The 20780-nt window shown below is 36.8% G+C and overlaps 1 protein-coding gene across 1 annotated transcript; it reads left to right on the top strand.

The window, feature by feature from the left end:
* Positions 1-2363: 2363 nt before the first annotated feature.
* Positions 2364-9873, top strand: LOC132058206 (cytochrome P450 71A4-like). Its single transcript, XM_059450755.1, has 2 exons — positions 2364-3266; positions 9246-9873. The coding sequence occupies exons 1-2, from the start codon at positions 2364-2366 to the stop codon at positions 9852-9854; spliced, it is 1512 nt and encodes a 503-aa protein (XP_059306738.1). The 3' UTR covers positions 9855-9873.
* Positions 9874-20780: the final 10907 nt, after the last annotated feature.

Genomic DNA, 20780 nt, shown 5'->3' on the forward strand with positions numbered 1-20780 from the left:
TCACACCTAAGACATAAATAAGTTACCAATCATTGTGAATTTGATATAATTTGAGGCAGACACACCAAGTTTCATGTACACAGTGCTGAAATTGTGTTCAATACATTCATGTAACCAATTAAACTTCATCAATCTAATAGCCATACAACAGGTATCTTAGAGAATATCATGTTGGTCTAAGCTACTTCATCTCCGAACCATTTAGGACATATGTGACTTTGGCATTGATCTAAACATGCTTGTATAGTAAATTGTGATTAGTATGCTAATAGAACATTCACAATACATCCATGGGCAACCAAACAGCAGATTTAACTAACGACTAGATAGACATGGACAGACACAGAAAAGTAATCACCAACCGCTCTCGTACTACATACATATCTTGAAAAACACGAAATTAGACCCAAAGGTATCAAGATGTCTAGACAAAGTTGCCAAACTTACACATTAGACAAATACAGGCAATGCTTCAAAGATACACATCCATTTATATACTACTCATGATGTCAAAGCACAAAGCTATATAAGATCAGCACTAATCAAGATCAGGTCATACACCAGAGGTTTAAAGGGAACGGCAATATAATAATTCAGACCCAATGAACACAATCCTTGATTATTATAAATCAGAACATCAACACATAAACGTTATTTAAACTAACATAGCCAGCAAATAAGCTAACAAACATCATCGACTAGACAAAATTACAACTTGATTAATTACTCTGTTCAAACTGGATAAAATTAACTTGGAGAACATAATTAACTACATTGAGCTTAAATTGATACTACGCTATATTAACTAAGACTAAATTCGACTGAACTAAACGAACACCAACATAGCTGTTAACTAACACATGAACATAAATTAAACTAAACAAACCAGAATACCAAAAAAATAAAGAAAAGGAAAAGGGTTTACCGACCTTTCGTAGGTGCAGTGAAGTGGGTGTAGACGGCCTCGAATCTACTCGAACACGACGAACAGAGGGTATACCGATTAAACCCCAAAATTCCGATTGTATGAAAATATAGTGATTTATAGTAATATCCCATAAAGTTCACCGTAAAAGAAAAAAAAAAATCAGGGTTGGAAGATGGTGGGTGTCCCTAAAACACTGAATCCTATTCCTAAAATCTGAAAATCCCCCTCAACACTGAATCAATTCTTGTACCTTTATAGAGTGAGGAGAGAGAGGAGCGTATGAGAGAGAGACGAAGTAGCGGGGGACAGGCGTGGGGGACAGCGGTGAGTGGAGAGGAGCGTGGGAGAGTGGGAGAGAGCGTGAGAGGTGAGTGGAGGGAGCGTAGAGAGAGAGAAAGGAGAGTAGGATAGAGAGAGAGAAGGGAGGCGGCTGAAAGAGGAGAAAGAAAGAGAGGAGAGATAGGGTTTAGGTTTTTAGGAAAATAAAATGGGCCGGGTCGGGTGAATATGTGGGCTGGATTGGGTCGGGTAGGTGGTGTAGGAATTGGGCTGGTCTGAAATATTGTAAGAAATATGGGCTGGGTATTAAAATGTGGGTTGATTATTTGGGTAGGAGAATAATGTGGGCTAGTTTAATTAATTAAAGTGTGGGCTGGATGAAATCCGAATTAGACTGAAAATTGTGGATCCTTCCTCCTCTATTTAATTATTTCTGGGCTTCTAATTTAATAACTAGTACAACATATACTATGTGAAGACACTTAATGGTTAATATGTGAAAAAATAAGAATTTAACAAAGTGTTGTCTTGTAATTAATTTGGCGGGTTCGACCCCGAAAATGAAACGATGACTAACCGTTTAAAATTTGTGATAAAGTAATGCTCATAATGTTAAAAAATAAAATTAGTGATACTAGTAGTAGTAGTAATAAAAAATAATAAAGTATTTAACTTGTCAGTAAATTTAGAAACCCGATTAAATTAAATAAAGGAGGGACAAAATTGGGTGTCAACAGGGCCCCTCCTTTTTTTTTTTTTTTTTTTTGCCTATTAATAAACAAGGTAGGAGTCTATATCAAACCTCTCATCAATCATCACCACGGGAGTTCTTTAAGTGGTTCATATCACTATATAAATGTTTTATGAAACTTGTCGAAATCATAAAAATCTTTTATTAGATATGTTGAAGCTCTGAAACAATAAAAAATGAGTGATCTATTTGATCGTAATCATGAAATATAATATAATATGGTAAAAAAAAGCTCGTCGTACAATTTTGTTATGTTTAAAAACAAAGTATTCATGGAGCAGACTTGAAACTTGGCATCTATACAGTGGGATCAATAATTTGGTTAACTAGTATAAATGTTAGTACTAATTTGAAGCCAATCCAAATCTTGATTTCATTGTATCTAAGTACTCACTATACAAAAATATGGATCTTCCATGGTATTCTCTTCTAATTCCTCTACTTGTTTTCATTTTCTTCCTTCATCAGTGGTTCTTTACTACCTCAAACGTCCAAAAAAAGTTACCACCATCCCCAAGAAAGCTTCCAATTATAGGAAATTTGCATCAACTTGGGTCACATCCTCACCGTTCTCTCCATAAGCTTTCAGAAAAACATGGTCCAGTCATGCTACTTCACTTAGGAAGTAAGCCAATGCTCATTGCTTCCTCTGTTGAGGCTGCTCGTGATATTATGAAAACTCATGATCTCATCTGGGCAAGCAGACCTAAATCCAGCATCGTTGATAGACTCTTTTATCGCTCCAAGGACGTGGCCTTTAGTCCATTTGGTGAATATTGGAGGCAAGTTAGAAGTATTATGGTGCTTAACCTTCTCAGCAGTAACAGAGTGCAATCTTTTCGTGGTGTCAGAGAAGATGAAACAACGAATATGATTGCAAAAATCAGGCAAGGTTGTGATTCTTCGAGTTCAATAATATATTTGGGAGATCATTTATGTGCTCTCACTAATAACATAATTAGCCGAGTGGCCTTTGGGAGGACATATAATGAAAGGGAAAGTGGAATAGATGCACAGGCCATCCTAGCAGAATTTGTTGAACTTGTAGGTCGTTTTAACGTTGGGGATTATATTCCGTGGCTTAAATGGATCAATAAAATCACTGGTTTGGACACCAAAGTGGAGAAAGTAGCTAAAAAGTTGGATACATTTTTAGAGAGTGTGATTGAAGAACACATTATTAGGAACGAGAAAAGAAAATACCGCGCAGGTGAAGCTGAAGACTTCGTGGACGTTTTGCTAGAAATTCAAAATGGAAAGGAAACTGGCTTTCCTCTTCAAAGGGATTCATTGAAAGCTATCCTCTTGGTAAGAATCTCATTTTTTCTTAGCATTATTTAATCCCACATTACTATGTATCACCCTTATTGATCTATTTGAGAAGTTTAAGCTTAGTGAATGCAGATACTATTAAAGTACTCCCTCCGTTTCATAATAAGTGGTGTTTTTAACTTGGGCACATCCCTTAAGAAAATTACTCACTCCTAGAAAGTAAGAAGTATTTTTACTAACTTACCCTTAATCAAACACCTTGAAAAAGAAGTATGTTCTTTAATGATTTTTTGGGTTAACTTTAATGATTTTTTTGGTTAAGTAAAACTCTATATTTAAGTAAGGGTAAAATTGGAAGAAAGAAATCAATATATTCTTAAATTTGTGAAACATCACTTATTTTGAAATAAAATGAAAAGGTAAAAGCACCACTTGTTATGAAACGGAGGGAGTATTATTAATTTTCTTGTATGAACATGTCGCAAATGTATACTACTGTATTTTAAATTTTATTTCGCGAAGTAAAATAATGGTGGTGAGACTACACACCAACAGTGCTTTTATGCGTATAGCCTCCTGTTGGGAATAAACTAGACCCGCAAAAATAATATTCACGGTATTAGAGATAAACGCGGAACACTAACTTATGGTTAAATCAGCAAGAATAAAATGCAGCAATAACGACACCAAGGTTTTATGTGGAAACCCTTCTGAATAAGGGAAAAAACCACGGCCAAGAGGAGCAGTTGATATCACTATAGTAAGGAATTTTACACTGTGTAGTCACGAGTATAAATACTCCAAAGACCACTACACACTCAAAAAGAAAAACACTCTTTTGATTTTTTTCCCACCTCACTACAATATCCCTCACACTCTATTTTTCTTCACAGACTATTTTCTTACAGTCTAAGGAATAACTTGCTCTCTATAATTTTTTTTTCTCTCCTTTTTGGTGTGTTTAAAGATAATGGAGAGCTTGCTATTTATAGGGATGAAATGTGCCATTTTTCATCCTTGCATTTAATTTGGCCGGTGCCAAATTGGCTTGTGCCAAATTCAACTTTTGCAACTATTTTTGACAAAACTTGCCAAATTCTTTCTTTGCAATCATGGGGATGGACCCCACAAATCTCTCCCTCCAGACCCATTCAACTGAAGGAGGCATCTCCGTCTTCTCAGATAGAGTTAATGCTGACAAGTTCTTTGCACAATTCGAACTTGTCTCTGGGAATCACCTTGGTTAACATATCGGGCAGGATTTTCACTCGTGTGAATCTTCTTGACTCGGAACAATTCGTTCTCTACCTGATCACGAATCCAATGATATCTGACGTCGATGTGCTTTGTTCTCGCATGGTACATGGAGTTCTTGCTCAAGTCTATTGCACTCTGACTGTCACAATAGATAACATACTCCATTTGCTGCTATCCAAGTTCTTGAAGGAATCTCGAGCCATATCATCTCTTTGCCGGCCTTCAAGATACCGCAATATACTCCGCTTCACCGTAGATGACACACACTTCGCAACTTCGATCGCCATGATATAGCTCCCCCGAAAAGTAAACGATATCCAGTAGTGGATTTTCTGTTATCGTGGTCACCTGCCATATCAGAATCTGTATAGCCCTTCAAAATTGGATTTGATCCTCCAAAACACAAGCATTCATCTAAGCTTACTCTTAGATACCTGAGTATCCACTTCACAGCTTCCCAATGCTCTTTCCTTAGATTTTCGAGAAATCTGCTAACAATACCGACTGCATGAGCAATATCTGGTCGAGTGCATACCATTGCATACATCAAACTTCCGACGGCAGAGGAATAAAGAATCTTGGCCATTCTCTCTTTTTCCTCCGTTGTTGTAGGACACATTTCTTTGCTAAGTTTCAGATGACCAGGAAGAGGTGTGCTAACCCACTTAACACTCTTCATATCAAACGCTCCAAGACACGTTCTATGTACTTTTTCGCGACAAATAAAGCTTCTTTTCATCTCTCAAACGAGTAATTCTCATGCCCAAAATCTCGCTTAGTATGACCCAAGTCTTTCATTGCAAAAGACTTACTCAACTGTTTCTTCAACTCATTAATCTTGGAAGCATTCCCGCCTACAATCAACATATCATCCACATATAGTAGAAGGATGATAAAGTCATCATCAGAGAATCTTTGTACAAACACACAAAGTGATCTCGAAGAAGTCTTCTTGTAGCCTTGCTCCCCATAACGCATTCAAACTTCTTGTACCACCGTGCGGGAGCTTGCTTCAATCCATATAGACTCTTCTTAAGTTTGCATACAAGATTTGCTTTACCTTTTGCCTTGAAGCCCTCAGGTTGTTCCATATAAATCTCCTCTTCTAAGTCACCGTGAAGAAAAGCAGTCTTTACATCCATCTGCTCAATCTCCAAATCAAGACTAGCAGTCAAACCAAGAACTGTCCGAATGGAGGACATTTTCACGACAGGAGAAAATATTTCGTCAAAGTCAATACCTTTCCTTTGACCAAATCCATTAACAACTAATCTAGCTTTGTATATGGGCTTCAAGCTGTGTTCTTCGGCTTTAACTTTGAACACCCACTTGTTCTTCAAAGCTCTCATGCCCTTAGGCAATTTCACCAACTCATAAGTATGGTTCTCGTAGAGATTTCATCTCATCTTGCATGGCTTCAATCCATTGATCCTTGTGCTCATCTTCCATGGCCTCCTCATAACATTCGGTTTCTCCCCATTAGTGAGTAATACATACTCATTAGGTGAATAACGGGAAGAAGGAATATGCTTGTCTAGTAGAACCTTCTAAGTGGAATATCTCGAGTCATCCACGACTTCGTGAGTAGGAGCATCTACCTCATCAATAGCATCATTATCATCATCAACATGCGATACGAACATGATTACGGGCATCACCATCGCATCGAGCCCACCAACGTCATCAACATTTGTATGAGGGACTTGATTAAGATTAACTAAACCTTCAGAACTTGAAGATTTTATTTTCTCCGCTTTGTTAATATCTTTAATGGTTTGATCCTCCACGAAGATAACATCACGACTTCTCACGAACCTTCTTTCAATTGGATCATATAGCACTGTAACCAAACTTATCAAGGCCATAACCAATGAAGATGCATCCTTGTCTTGGCGGCTAATTTTGACCTTCATCTTTAGGCACATATACAAAAGCTTTGCAACCAAACACTTTCAAGTGGTCATAGGAAACATCTTTTCCATACCAAACTCTGTTTGGAACATCACTTTGCAAAGAAACCGCGAGGATAGATTAATAACATGTGCGGCGGTCAACAATGCCTCACCCCAAAAGGAATTCGGCAACTTTGCTTCGGAAAGCAAACATCTAACTCTTTCCATCAAGGTCTGATGCTCATCCTGCCCAAAACCATTAAGGTGAGAGTCTTAGGAGAGTCTTACGGTATACGATACCTGGCACTGCTTGCGATTCGTCAAACGGTCCACAATATTCACTACCGTTATCGGTACGAATACACTTCGACTTTTTTCCTTTCTCTTTCAGCGAGGCACCGAAACCGCTAAAGACACCCAACACTGGTCTTTAGTCTTTAAGACGTAAGACCAAAGTTTCCTTGAGCAATCATCAATAAAGGTAGTGAAGTAAAGTGCACCACCCAAAGTCCTTGTCTTCATTGGACCACATAAATGCGGAATGCACTAACCAAGCAACTCGTCTTTCTTGAAGGAGGATGAGACTTGAAAGAGACTCTATTTTGTTTTCTAGCCAAGCAATGCTCACACTTTTCTAATTTAGCACTTTCAAAATTTGACAATAATTTCTTTTGGGCTAGAACATTAGTCCTTTCTCGCTAATGTGGCTAAGCCTCTTATGCCATAATGTTGAAGAGCTATTGCTCTCAATTGCATTCACCATATCAACACAGGTAGAGGCCGTAGTCTAGTATAGACCACGACGCTTTTCGCCACGAGCCACAATCATGGAACCTTTAGTAGCTTCACTTTCCAAAGCCACCATTGATGCGACATATCCCTCGTCATCCAAAACACCAACGAGATCAAGTGCAAACGAACATTGGAGCATGCTTTACATTGTTTAAAACTAGTTTAGTTCCAATACTAGTTTCCGGACAAATCGTTCCAACACCAGCCACCCTAGATACGATCTTCATTACCCATACCTAAAGTTCCAAAGTCACCGGAGTATAGGATGAGAAAAATTCCTTCCTTGATGTCACATGAGATGCGGCACCCGCATCGTCACAACCCGGCTTGACTCATCGCAGAACAATATTTATCGAGATCTGCATCAAAGCGATAACAAGATCTTCTGTAGTGACGGTGGCCACACGATTTTCATCTTCTTTCTTTTCCTCCTTATCTCTATTCTCCTTTTTCAAAATCCGGCAGAACTTCTTTGTGTTCCTTTTTTTCTCGCAACGATAGCACTCAATATCTTTAAGTACGCTTTGGTTTAACTATGATGTTCTCTATTTTGAGAACCACGATTCTTGCCTCTTTCACTTGGGTCGGTCACCGCATCGATGAGGAGGAACTTGAGATTTTCTTCTCATTTCTTCGTTTAAAAAATCGCTCTTGGCAAGATCCGTAGAGATCACTTTCATCACGAACGAGAATTTGATAATGAAGTTCTAATAATTTCCCAAGAATTTGGTAGGGAACCAAGTAGAAACAAGCCTTGAATTTCTTCATCAAAATTAATGCCCATAGCAGATAACTGGTTCATGATCCCCTGAAAAATATTCAGATGATCTGTCATTGCGGAACCATCGTGGTATTTTTCGGAACCATCGTGGTATTTTAAACCCAACATTTGCTTTATCAAAAACATCTTGTTGTTACCGGTTTTCCGAGCATACAAACTTTTCAAGATGCTCCCATGGTCCGAGCACGTGTCTCCCCGAAATATGGTTCAACACATTATCGTCAACCCATTGTCTAATAAAGCCGCAAAACTGCCGATGCAACAAATTCCACTCTTCTTCCGATTTATTATCGAGCTTTTAGTAGCAAAGACGGAGTTGATGAAAATTCTTGACATAAAGCAAATCTTCCATTTGCCCTTCCAAATGGCATAATTTATGCCACTCAAAGTAACCATTCTACTAGTGTTGGCTTCCATTTTATACAAATACAAATACTATTTATTCGGAGACCAAAGTAATTCTTTTCGATGTGGAAGTTGTGACCTTTGCAACCACAGAGCATACTCGAACAGAACCTTGGCTCTAATACCACTTATTGGGAATAAACTAGACCATAAAAATAATATTCACGGTAATGAGATAAACGCCGAACACTAACTTATGGTTAAATCGGCAAGAATAAAATGAAGAATAATGACTTGCAAGGTTTTACGTGGAAACCCTTGAATAAAGGAAAAAACCGGCCAAGAAGAGTTAGGCTTGATATCACTATAGTAAGGAATTTTCCTTTGTAGTCACGAGTATAAATACTCCAAAGACCACTACACACTCAAAAAGAAAAACACTCTTTTGATTTTTTTTCCCACCTCACTACAATATCCCTCACACTCTATTTTTCTTAACCCCGTTTATTTTCTTACAGTCTAAGGAATAACTTGCTCTCTATAAAAATTTTTTCTCTCCTTTTTGGTGTGTTTAAAGATGATGGAGAGCTTGCTATTTATAGGGATGAAATGTGCCATTTTTCATCCTTGCATTTAATTTGGCCGGTGCCAAATTCAACTTTTGCAACTATTGTTAACAAAAGTTGCAATTTGGCCGGTGCCAAATTCAACTTTTGCAACTTTTGCAACTATTGTTGACAAAAGTTGCAATTTGGTTGGTGCCAAATTCAACTTTTGCAACTATTTTTGACAAAACTTGCAATTTGGCTTGTGCCAAATTCTTTCTTTGCAATCATGGGGATGGATCCCACACCTCCATGGTCAGTGGCTATAATTCACATGTTGGAAAGCATGTGGAGCTTAAAAACTCACTTTGTCATTTGATTTTGTGTTCATTTCCTATCATAGGAGTCGTTTGGTGCTGCCACGGATACATATACAACTCTAGATTGGACAATGGCAGAGCTTTTGAGGCAGCCAAGAACCATGGAAACATTACAGAATGAAGTGCGACAATTAGCTCAAGGAAAATCGGAGATAACAGAGGATGATCTAAAAAATATGCAGTATCTGAGAGCAGTAATCAAGGAAAGCCTCAGGCTTCATCCACCAGATCCACTACTACTTCCTCGTGAATCAATGGAAGACGTGAACTTGTTAGGCTATTATCACATTCCCGCTAAAACTCAAGCCATTATTAATGCTTGGGCTATCGGAAGAGACCCGTTATTGTGGGAAAATCCAGAGGAGTATCGGCCAGAGAGATTCTTAAATTGTGATATTGATGTTAAAGGACTAAACTTTGAGTTGATCCCCTTCGGAGCTGGTAGAAGGGGCTGCCCTGGAAGTAGTTTTGCTATTGCAGTAATTGAGCTAGCATTAGCGAAGCTTGTGCATAAGTTTAATTTTGCATTACCAGAAGGGTTAAAACCGGAGGATTTGGATATGACTGAAAGCATCGGCATGACTACTCGTAGGAAATCACCTTGGCTGGTTGTGGCCACTCCATGTACTTAAGAGTTTATTACTCCATTTCTTACTATCTGGATCACGGATCTTATTCACCAATATTATCAATGAAACATAGTTCCCAGCATGGCTAGTAGTTAGTAATAATTTCACTCTATGTACAATTTAATTGGTCGACTCCCTTTTTGGGTGTTAGTACATCTGTTTTATGTTCTTTTATGCAATATTTCCTGTTCTAGCGTGCTTTGCGGATAATATTAATTTGTCAAAAAATTGAAGCTCTTCTACACACGTAGGGACCATAGCCCAAAGGTTTTTTTTTTTTTTTGGTTGCTATTTACTAATAAAACATCTTGCTAATATTTAACTATTCATCTAAGCTTTTCCACATTAAGTTGGTATATATTCAAGGGATCCAAAGGAAGGGGAAAAAGAGAAGCCTAGTATTTGACGTATTCTTTTTCTTCCTCAAAGGTAAATACCATTAGATATTACCTGTTTCAAAGGCTTGGGCCTTGATGAATTGGTAAGGACTGGTTCTTGAGGGATTTCTTTATCCAACTCAGCCCTCTTCCTTTTTCAATATATTGAAATTGAAATACATCATCCCTATTTTACCTCTCTTTTATGATTTTATAAATAATGACTAGCTAAAGCGTCAAATGGCAAGAGATAGAAGAATATGTAAATCAAAGAATTGTAAATACATTAAGGTGCAAAATGTAAAGAACCAAGGCTATTATCATTGTCTTCTATCAATAACTTATCAATGCACTGTAAGTTATTTAACATGATAATTCAAGATGGACATGATAATAGGTCACAAAATAAATAAACATCGGTAGGATTGAACGGCATACCTGTTTGAGCCATAACGGACTATAAAACGGCTAGACACGGTGACGTCAATGAGACAGTTACCACACACTAATCGTCACTCTCTTAATATTATAATAGAGGAGAAAAAATATGTCTTTTTATAGGGTTAGAGAGGGGATCTTTTTATAGGGTTAGAGAGGGGACCTAGTTGCAATTACTAAAACTCTAATGGGCCCTCGCATTACGGGCCTAATTGGATTAAACCTACACTCACCGCCTCACTAGACCCACCAAACACATAAAATGCACGACCAATATCATTTATCAGTGGACACACATCTATGGACTACCATACAACCTGAAACAGTTAAAATATAAATAAAATAAGTCCATTTTTACCAAACATATACAACTAAAATGCATCATTATTAGTAATATAAAATCATGCTTTTCATCTTATAAATTAATAATTTTTTCAAGAAATAGGTTGATCCCACTATATGTATATTTTCCTCCCCAAAATATCGTTTCTTTAGGTATACTCCGAAGCTCTGAGAGAATCAGGAAATGAATAATTTGTTTTGATTATATAAAGAAGAAAGTGGTCAATATCACTAATTTTTTCAAGAAAGTGGTCGATATCACTATATGTATTTTTTTTCATACAAAAGATCTTTTCTTTAGGTATTTGAAAGCTCTGAAAGGACAAAGAAATGTGTGATTTGCTTGATTATGATCACGAAACATAATATAATGACAAAACAGACATAATCCTTAGAACTCTTGCCATGTTAAACTAGATCTACCGAACTTAAAACTATAGTACTCCATCGTCTCAATTTATATGAAGGTTTACCTATTTAGGGAGTCAAATAACTTTTTTGACTACGATTTTTTCCGATTCTTTTCATAATTTGTGAATTATTAATTATGCAGACTTATAATATGTTTTATGTAATTTTCAAATATGTAATTTTATTATAACTTACGTGAAGAATCTATTGAGTCGAAGAAAGAGTCGTTTGACTCCCAAATTGTTCAACCCTCATATAAATTGCGACGGAGGGAGTAATTTTTTTTTAAACAAAAGTATTCATGGGGAAACTTGCAATTTAGCGTCTACAGTGGATCAATAATTCAACTAGTAGCTATTATTAACTTGAATCCCCGAGTCTAAGTTAGCCAAATCTTGATTTCGTTGTATCTCAGTACTCCTCCCTACAAAGAAAAAAAAACGAATCTCCCCTGGTATTCTCTTCTAATTCCTCTGCTTGTTTTCATTTTCTTCCTTCATCAGTCGTTCTTTACTACCTCAAACGTCCAAGAAAAGTTACCACCATCCCCAAGAAAGCTTCCAATTATAAGAAACTAGTTAATATGCCCGCGCTTCGCGCGGTCGTAAATAAATATCGATGAGTTTATTAAGTGACTATTTTATAAAATAATCCATATAGAAATAGAAGAAATATGACAAATAATTAAACTAATTTTCATCTATAAAAAATGGGATAAGGCACCATTACTCCCCTGAACTACACCCGAATTTGCTACGACACACCTTACCTTTCCCTGGGCCCTATTACCCCCCTAAACTTATTTAAAACGGAATAATTACCCCCCTAAATGCTGATGTGGCAAAGAGAGTGTGTTTCACTCTCTTTGAGAGAGTGAGAAACATAAAAAGGGGAAAACTTAAATTTTTTTTCTTAAGAATGCGCATTTTCTTAAAAATTTGAAAATAAATCTAGTCTTCCACATTTAGTTTTAAAAACAGTTTTCCACATGTTAAGAAAATAATTAATTTTTTATTTTATAAAAATTCAGCTTTTTTCACATTTTGGCAAGAAAAACACTTTTCCGGATTTTATTTGAAAAATAAAAGTGTCCTAAGAAAATGAAATCATGAAAATCAAGATTTTTTAAGACATTTTAAAAAAATAATCAAGTTTTCCATATTTTTAACAAATCCATTTTTCCATATTTAAAAAAAAAAATCATTTTTCAGTTTTTTTTTCTTTTTCAAAAACGGGTTTTTAAAAATCCTTTTTTTTAAAAGAAAATTCAGTTTTTTAATCCATGTTTTTAGTTTTTATTTTTATTTTTAAATGGGTTTAAAAAAAATCAAATTTTCAAATTAAAAAAAAAGGGGTTTTAAAACTCATTTTTTTTAATGAAAATTCGATTTTTTATTTTTATTTTAAAAAAAAATTTGACACGTAAGCTGAAAAAATTTAAAAAAAAAAAAAATAAATACAAATAAATACGCATGTAGCGGAGAGTGTATGTCACTCTCCCATGAGTGGCGTCGACGTTTAGGGGGGTAATTATTCCGTTTTAAATAAGTTTAGGGGGGTAATAGGACCCTGAGAAAGGTAAGGTGTGTCGTAGCAAATTCGGGTATAGTTCAGGGGGATATCGGTGCCTTATCCCATAAAAAATCATGAAACTCTTAAGCTTAAGTAAAACTTGGTAGTATTGTTGTATAGTAATATATAATACTTGATCGATCAGTAAATCACAATGAAATAGACAATTCTAAAGTCGTTCCTCAGTTATCATATTTTTTCCAAAAATAACTAAAGACAATAGCAATAAAATAAAGGAAAGAACAAACTCCTATTTTCGTTAAAATTAAATAGGATAGGAAACTACTGACTCCTAATTATAAAATTGAAAAGCATAGAAATCAATATTTCAATAAAAATAGGACTACTTTTGACTTATTATAAATACTAAAAGTGAACATAAAAGATTCAAGGATATGAAAAAAAAACTTCTGTAGTTTTTAGCCTTGAATAGTTATGTAACCTATGGGCTTCCTCCCTCTTTCCAAAAATCAGAAATTTTACTACCCTGTTGCAGGGCTGGGCATTTAATCGGTTCGGTTTGGTAATAATGGTAACCGAAACCGAAACCGAACTGAAATAAATTCGGTTCAGTTCGGTTTTTGCAATTTCTGTTCGGTTTATTTTGGTTTGGTTTTTCGGTTTAGTTAAATTTTTTAATATTAAATCCTTTAATACTTGATTTCACTCAAATGTTAATTTCTTAAATATTGTAACTACTTGAATTAGCATAATGCCAAATCTGCCCATCCACTGCACCAGTAAAGAAATAGGGAAGTGAAGAGTCTGATCCATTATCTCTTGGACATAAAATGTTCAAACTCAAAGAAAGTAGCACTGATGATTTTTTACAAGAAACCAACACTTCTAATGAGCATGAACCACTGCACTCTGCCTTCGAGTTAATGAAGATGAGGATAAAGAGCATATGTAGACTGTGTATTTTGAAGAACAATGTGCTGATGCAGAAACTTAGAAGAAAGAACCCTAGTTTCTAGAGATAGTTGGCAGGCGGCAGGTGTAATCATTTTAGGAGTTAAGAGTTGTGGACTTGTGTAAATTGTAATGGTGTAATTGTTAGGGATAGGAGTTGGGTTGGTTATTTTATTTGGGCCTATTTAGGTATTTGTGGACTGCGGGATTAGGTGTTTGGCAGAACCCAAACCCAATGTATTATGTTTAGGGGGGAAATGGACTTGTTAATAAATTCGTTTTTTCGGTTAACCGAATTAAAATATTTGAAAATCGTTAACCGAACCGAATAACCGAATTTTTGAAAGTTAAAACCGAAACCGACCGAATAAATCGAAACCGAATTTAAAAAAAAAAAATCAATTCGGTCGGTTTTTTCGGTTTGACCCGAATTGTGCCCAGCCCTACCCTGTTGTGCCTACAAACCCACTCTAATTTTCTTCTCAGAATTCACTGCAAATTTCCCAAAGTTTGTTTTTGGCTATTTCAGTATTCTATCACTCATAAGTATAAATTGAATATATACAAAAAAAACTCTTAAAAAACACAGAGGGAAGAAAAAGAGAATTAAGTATGGAGATGCAAAGAGTCCAAAAGGAGAAGGAAAAAGTCATAAAATTCATTCTGTTACATGCCCGTATAAGATATACTTCTCCAAAATTCTTCTTGATTCTCAAATATTATACAAGTCCCTGAAGAGAAGAAAAAAAGTGTTGTAGGAAACATGAGTTTGTACGAAGAAACTTTTAAAAAAAGACTATCACATCTCTGATTTGTTTGTTTTTTCTCTTGAATTCCTTTCTCACTACTTATTTTCATTGCATGGAATACCACACTCAATTGTCACTGAGGCCGTGTGAACCACATTATTTAACACCAATATTTGGGGCCAAATGAAAGTGAAAGTCTAATATATTCTATCGGCACTTGGCAGAAAGACTCCCAGAATAATAAACACAATTGGCCTTAAAATTGGAATCGTTGGTTGCTTCAAAAGGGTTTCCTAAAGGTTGTGTTGTCTATTACGTTTAACGGTTATGGAGTATGACTTTTGGACTTCTCAAAATAAAATGAAGGAAAAAGCAAGAGAAAAAGGCAAGTTGACAAACATAATAGATGAACTTAATTAGGAAGAGCAAACTCAAGGCAAAAGTGAGTTTGGAGCCATAACATAGATCCAATGTCACGACCCAACCCGTCATGACTGGCACCCACACTAACTCCTAGTGGGCGAACCAACACATAAGTCATCTATTCATCCAATTCTATTTTTATATTAACCAATTCAATCAGTTATTACCCATTCAAGCACAAGATAATCAAAATAAGTCATGCCATAAAATAAAGAAGTAAATGCGGAAGTCCTAACTATTACAAACCCAAAATCCGAAAGTCACCGTACAAGGACTCTTATCTAAAACATGTCTAAGGAATGAAAATTGTTTAAACAAATAACCACAATGTCTGGAGTAGGAAATAGACATCATAAACGAAGATCTTCGGGCGGCCTGGCATGGATAGAAGTTCACCCTAAATCTGCCAGCAAAGGCCTTAACGCTAGATATGAGGTCGAGTAGTAGTCTCTGGATCACAGTCTGCACTCAAAAGAATGCAGTAAGGTAGTATCAATACAAACACTATGTACCGGTAGATATCATAGGCCGACTAAGATTAGTATCATGCATACATCATAAAATCAATAAAATAGACAAGTCAGCCAACAACACGAAATCAATAACCCAACAATAAGTCAACCAAGAATAATGACGAATCAAGTTACCCCAAGATATCAAAAATCAAATCAACGGGAACAAGTCCTCCAACAATAACCATATACTCGCTGTACACACATGCTAACTGATGTCATTGCTCAGTAGTCATGACCTGCAGGGGACCCATGGTGTCCATGTACCACTCATTCTGGATACTCATCGGACCCGAGCTATAAATCCTCCGCTTCAGAAAGAACCTCGGACGCGGTTCACATCAATCACCACTCATTTTCGGAACGAACCTCGGACCACGAACCCATAATCTAGGTCACATCCTCATTTCGGTCAACTGTGCCTTTTCATATATCTATACATAATAGTATTGCTTTCCCTCTTATTATCAATGCTCAAATCATCATTTTGTATCACAATTTCACCGAGAAGATCATATTAACTTCTCATTACAACAACATCAAATTGTAAATTCAACACACATGAATAGTGGCACGAAGCCTACACAGTCACTCAATCAATTGCATATAGGAGATCAACTACACACACATCATGTTTGAAGACTAGACATGCTTTCTCCTATTGAATTCACAACACGTACAATCAACTAATCAAAGTCTAACTCAAGTAGACCGTAACCTACCTCATTGATCCCTTCCGTAAAGCCTCGAAACGCTCAAATTCTAGAAATTAGAATGATCAATGAATCATACTTACTCTAGTCACAAAATCAATTTAAGAACACCTTTCCCTTTAGCCCCATTCCCATGGGTGAATGATTTCTAGGTGTAAAACAACCTAACAATGGCCTTAGCAACCACTAACCATCAATCTATAACAATATTTGATCAACACATCAACTACAAGCAGTTTCCATGGTCAAGCTACCATTTTTATGAAACCCTTCACTTAGTTCATGACTCTAATGGTCCAATTCTGAGGAGTTAACCCAAGCAATTAGATGATAAATAAATGATAACAATCATAACCCATCAATTATAGAAGGTCTATTAGGTTCTAGGGTTACTATTACTAATTCACCATTGAAGACCCATAAAAGGGATGATAATCATAAAGATGATAACGTAATGATTGAAAGGGATGGTTGAGACTTACCTCTCAAGAATATTCTTGCCCTAGCTTGGAAATTTGCCCTAGGCGCTTGTGGGGAACTGTTTTGGAGTTTTATGAATAAAGAATTCGGAACTAAGTGTTTAAAAAATCGGGATTCTCGCCACCGTCGATCTCGTGGCGCACCACCGTTGCGAATGGTCTCTATATACAGGCCATGTTCGTTTATACGACCAAAAAAATCCGACCTCCGCTATGGCGACCCATATCCCGCTATAGCGGCATCGCCATAGCGGGCCATTTCCCGCCACGGCGAACACGATAGACCGCTTGCGGTGAGGGGCTCACCGCTATAGCTGTGCCGCCGCAGCGGTACCTACCTCGCCACGAACACGGTATCCCTGAGGCAGCGAGCTCGCAATTTTTCTCAGTTTTTCACTCTATCATCCAACATTTCATCCGAGGCCTCACAAACACAAACAAAACATGCACATAGACATAAAAACACCATACGAATCCACCTGTGGCCTCGAAATTCCTAATGGAATTCTTATTTCCTACGTTACCCCTGATGGACTCAACACAAACAAACAACAATCACAAACAAGCCAAGTTTTTCAGTTCTTAGACTTATACAATCGAGTTTCTATTAGCTCGTTCTACCCTTGGGAAGGTTCTATTTGGTGGGGTGATCTTATGTTTTTCATAAAGACCGGGAGGGTCATTATATCTGATTTTAGACTTCTCTTCCCGGCACAACGCAATACTATTTCAAGAAAATTTATTGCTCGAAGATATAAACCTCACGACCCAACCGTAGGCCATGACGGCACCGGAGCCTAACTTACCGAGTACCCTCAAAACCTATATCTCATAGTCATATCCGAGTAAGCCATGAAGCTAACTCATAAATATTATAATTGGTAGGGAAACATGCCCAAAAGATATATATATATATATATATATATATATATATATATATATATATATATATATATATATATATATATATATATATATATATATATACAAGCCGATATATACAAGGTACAAGTAAAGGATATAACAAAAATATAGGCCGAGGAGGTCATAAGACGTCTAGCTGCACACATCTATCCACGAGCCTCTACATGGAGTACATAACATAACAAGGACGGAACAGGACCCCGCCATGCCTATATATACACAAAAGAATCATACCACGCCGAACTGCAACTCCGGAACAAGTGGAGTGCTACTGTACCCACGCTGAGATAGCAGCCTAAGAATGTGTACCGTCCCCCTATCTACCTGCGGGCATGAACGCAACGTCCACAAATGAATGACGTCAGTACGGACAAAGTACTGAGTATGTAAGGCATGAGGGTAACATAAGAGAGACATAACAAACCATAGAGTAAATGAATGCGACATGTATACCTGAACTGTCCCTGTGAGTCAATCATGTATATAATTACTATGCATCTGAACTGCCTCTGAGGGCTGATGATATGCATAAATATTGTTCATACATGCATGAGGTCATACATGTCGGCATCCCATCGTATCATATCGGCCGGCATTATCAGCATCATCGTATCGTCATCGTCATATTATGACCATTTGACTAAACTTGTGATTTTGAACAAAGTGAACTAATGTGATTTGAACCAAACTAAGTCATCTTTCTGAGAGGGAATAATGAAATGTGTATTCGGAGAGTTCTTTGAAAGTAACGTAATTTTGAGACAGGAATTGACTCTAAACTGGTCGAGTATTTAAAAATGAAAGAGTCATGGTAGGTGCAATTCGAGAGTGATATCTGGGAACAACGTGGTCAACGTAATTTTGGCAATGACCTAGCGGTTTTTCCTGACGAAATTTGAACTACTGGACTTTGAAGATGTAACGTTTTGAGGACTGAGGGGTGCAACTTTGTCAACCATTGGGATGTGGGTTAACAACATGGTCAACGTAAATTGGGCAATGACCTAACGATTTTTTTCTAATGAAATTTGAACATTTGGACTTAGAAAAATGTAAAGTTTTGAGGACTGAGGGGTGTGACTTTGGCAAACCATTTGGATGTGGTAAAGTGATTTTTAGGTAACGACATTGTCAATGTAAATTGGGCAATGACGTAACAGTTTTTTCTGATGAAATTTGAACTATTGGACTTACAAAAAATGTTAAGTTTTGAGGAAAGGATTTAACGGTGGTTTTTCTGAGTTTATATGCCTAATGGTATTCTAAGACCTTTTGAATGGAATAATGGACCACTCATGGTTAGAGCAAAACATGTGTATTTAAACACACAAACCAAATAGACATGGAGAAAGCAATTTATATAGCACTTAGCACATAAACAATATATAACACGTCCTAACATGCATGTGACCTTTTAAAGCCAAAGGTAGGCCTAACTGTCACACCCCTTTTTCTGTCCCCGCGATAAGCACACACAGGTTTTTATTATTAAAGGGTTTTTCCAATTGAAGTGACGGTTTTGAATAGGGATTAATTATTTTACAGAGTCGCCACTTGGAATTGAGTTTTGGTGTTCCAAGTCATCTTATGAATTCCTAATCAAAAGGAAATGACTCTTTTATTATTGGTCCGCGAAAACAAAAGACCGGGTAAGGAATTCTGTTGACTGGGGAGAAGGCATTAGGCATTCCCCGAGTCCCGTGGTTCTAGCACGGTCGCTTTATTGACTTACACTTAGCTTAATCTATTTTTGGATATGTTATGTTATAAGCCTTGATTTTCTCATACTTCTATTGCTGAACTTTTATTAGACTTAACCTGGATGCAGTTCGGATCTTTTAAGTGTCTCAAAATAAGATGCGTAACCACATTCTCAATCGAAACAAGACTAATTATTAACGAGATTGACCAAGGTGTGTAACTGCATCCTTGAGTTGTTTAAAGCGCCTCGAAATAAGATGCGTAACTGCATTCATAATCGAAACAAACGTCTTGAAACGTGCCTAAAGCTCATCTAGCGTTAAAAGCAATTATTTGTCTCTAAAATCCGAGACTTAATATTATTAATATTTCACTCTTTTCTTTCCTTTTCACAACGAGCCTTGGATTAATCCGCAACTCACCTCGCTCCCTCACAATTGGTTTTACCACTCTTTTCTTTATACTTTGACAACGGGGTTTGAAATAGTTCGCCCCCCATCTCGCTCAACTCACGTTAATTAATTAGGGTCGTCAACATTAATCTAGGCCCGAGATATATATGTCAATTAATACAAGATAATGGCTAAAGCCCTTGTATCGTCATTAGAACAAAACAAATGAATACAAAATCTAGTAATTCAAAATAATCATTCGTCATAAGCTAAGCAAAAGATCCAATCAACCATACATGCACATCAAAGTTTCTATATTGCAATAAAACATAAAATGAAAGCCAAACAGTGAATGGGAAATTGTCATAATACTAGGCTTGTCCGTTGTGCATGGAAATGATTTCGGATCCAAATTAAACTATTCTCATATTGCTAGCTTTTCTAAAGAGTAAATTTAAACACAAATCCCAAATATTGAATGCACAACTTATTAATATTACGCTTGCAGGTTTAAATGCTCATCAAGATAATTTGTCACGCCCGAACCATGGCCTAGGCGTAACACGGCACTCGGTGCCTAACTGCATGTGACCGAGCGAACCCATAGGCTGGCTGAATCAACATGGAATATCAAAACATACAAGAATAAGGAAATAAGACTAACACATGTTGATCTAAAAAGTCTGACTGAAAAATCTATTAAATGCGGAAAATATAGGTTTAAGTCTGAACATCTGCATAAACAGCCAACAAGGCTAATACATAAAAGACTGCTAAAATTCACTGACTAGACTATGTCTATGAAGCCTCTACGAATACTGAAAAGATAACTATCTAAAACTGGAAAGACTGCAAGTAGGATAACGCCCGGGAGGAACTGGGGCTCACCAAACAGTTGATACGAGCAGTCCTAGCTAGCTAGATCGTCAACCTGTAAGTCGTTACCTGCATCACAAGATGCAGGCCCCCAAGCAATAAAAAAGG

The sequence above is a fragment of the Lycium ferocissimum genome, chromosome 5 (genome assembly GCF_029784015.1).
Source record: "Lycium ferocissimum isolate CSIRO_LF1 chromosome 5, AGI_CSIRO_Lferr_CH_V1, whole genome shotgun sequence".
Classification (NCBI taxonomy): domain Eukaryota; kingdom Viridiplantae; phylum Streptophyta; class Magnoliopsida; order Solanales; family Solanaceae; genus Lycium; species Lycium ferocissimum.

What these genes read in the sequence shown, in the direction of transcription:
- LOC132058206 (XM_059450755.1), top strand. Translation starts at nt 2,364, where the DNA reads ATGGATCTTCCATGGTATTCTCTTCTAATTCCTCTACTTGTTTTCATT. An exon ending in CATTGAAAGCTATCCTCTTG is followed by an intron (nt 3,267 to 9,245) that starts GTAAGAATCTCA and finishes TTCCTATCATAG; the next exon opens with GAGTCGTTTGGTGCTGCCAC.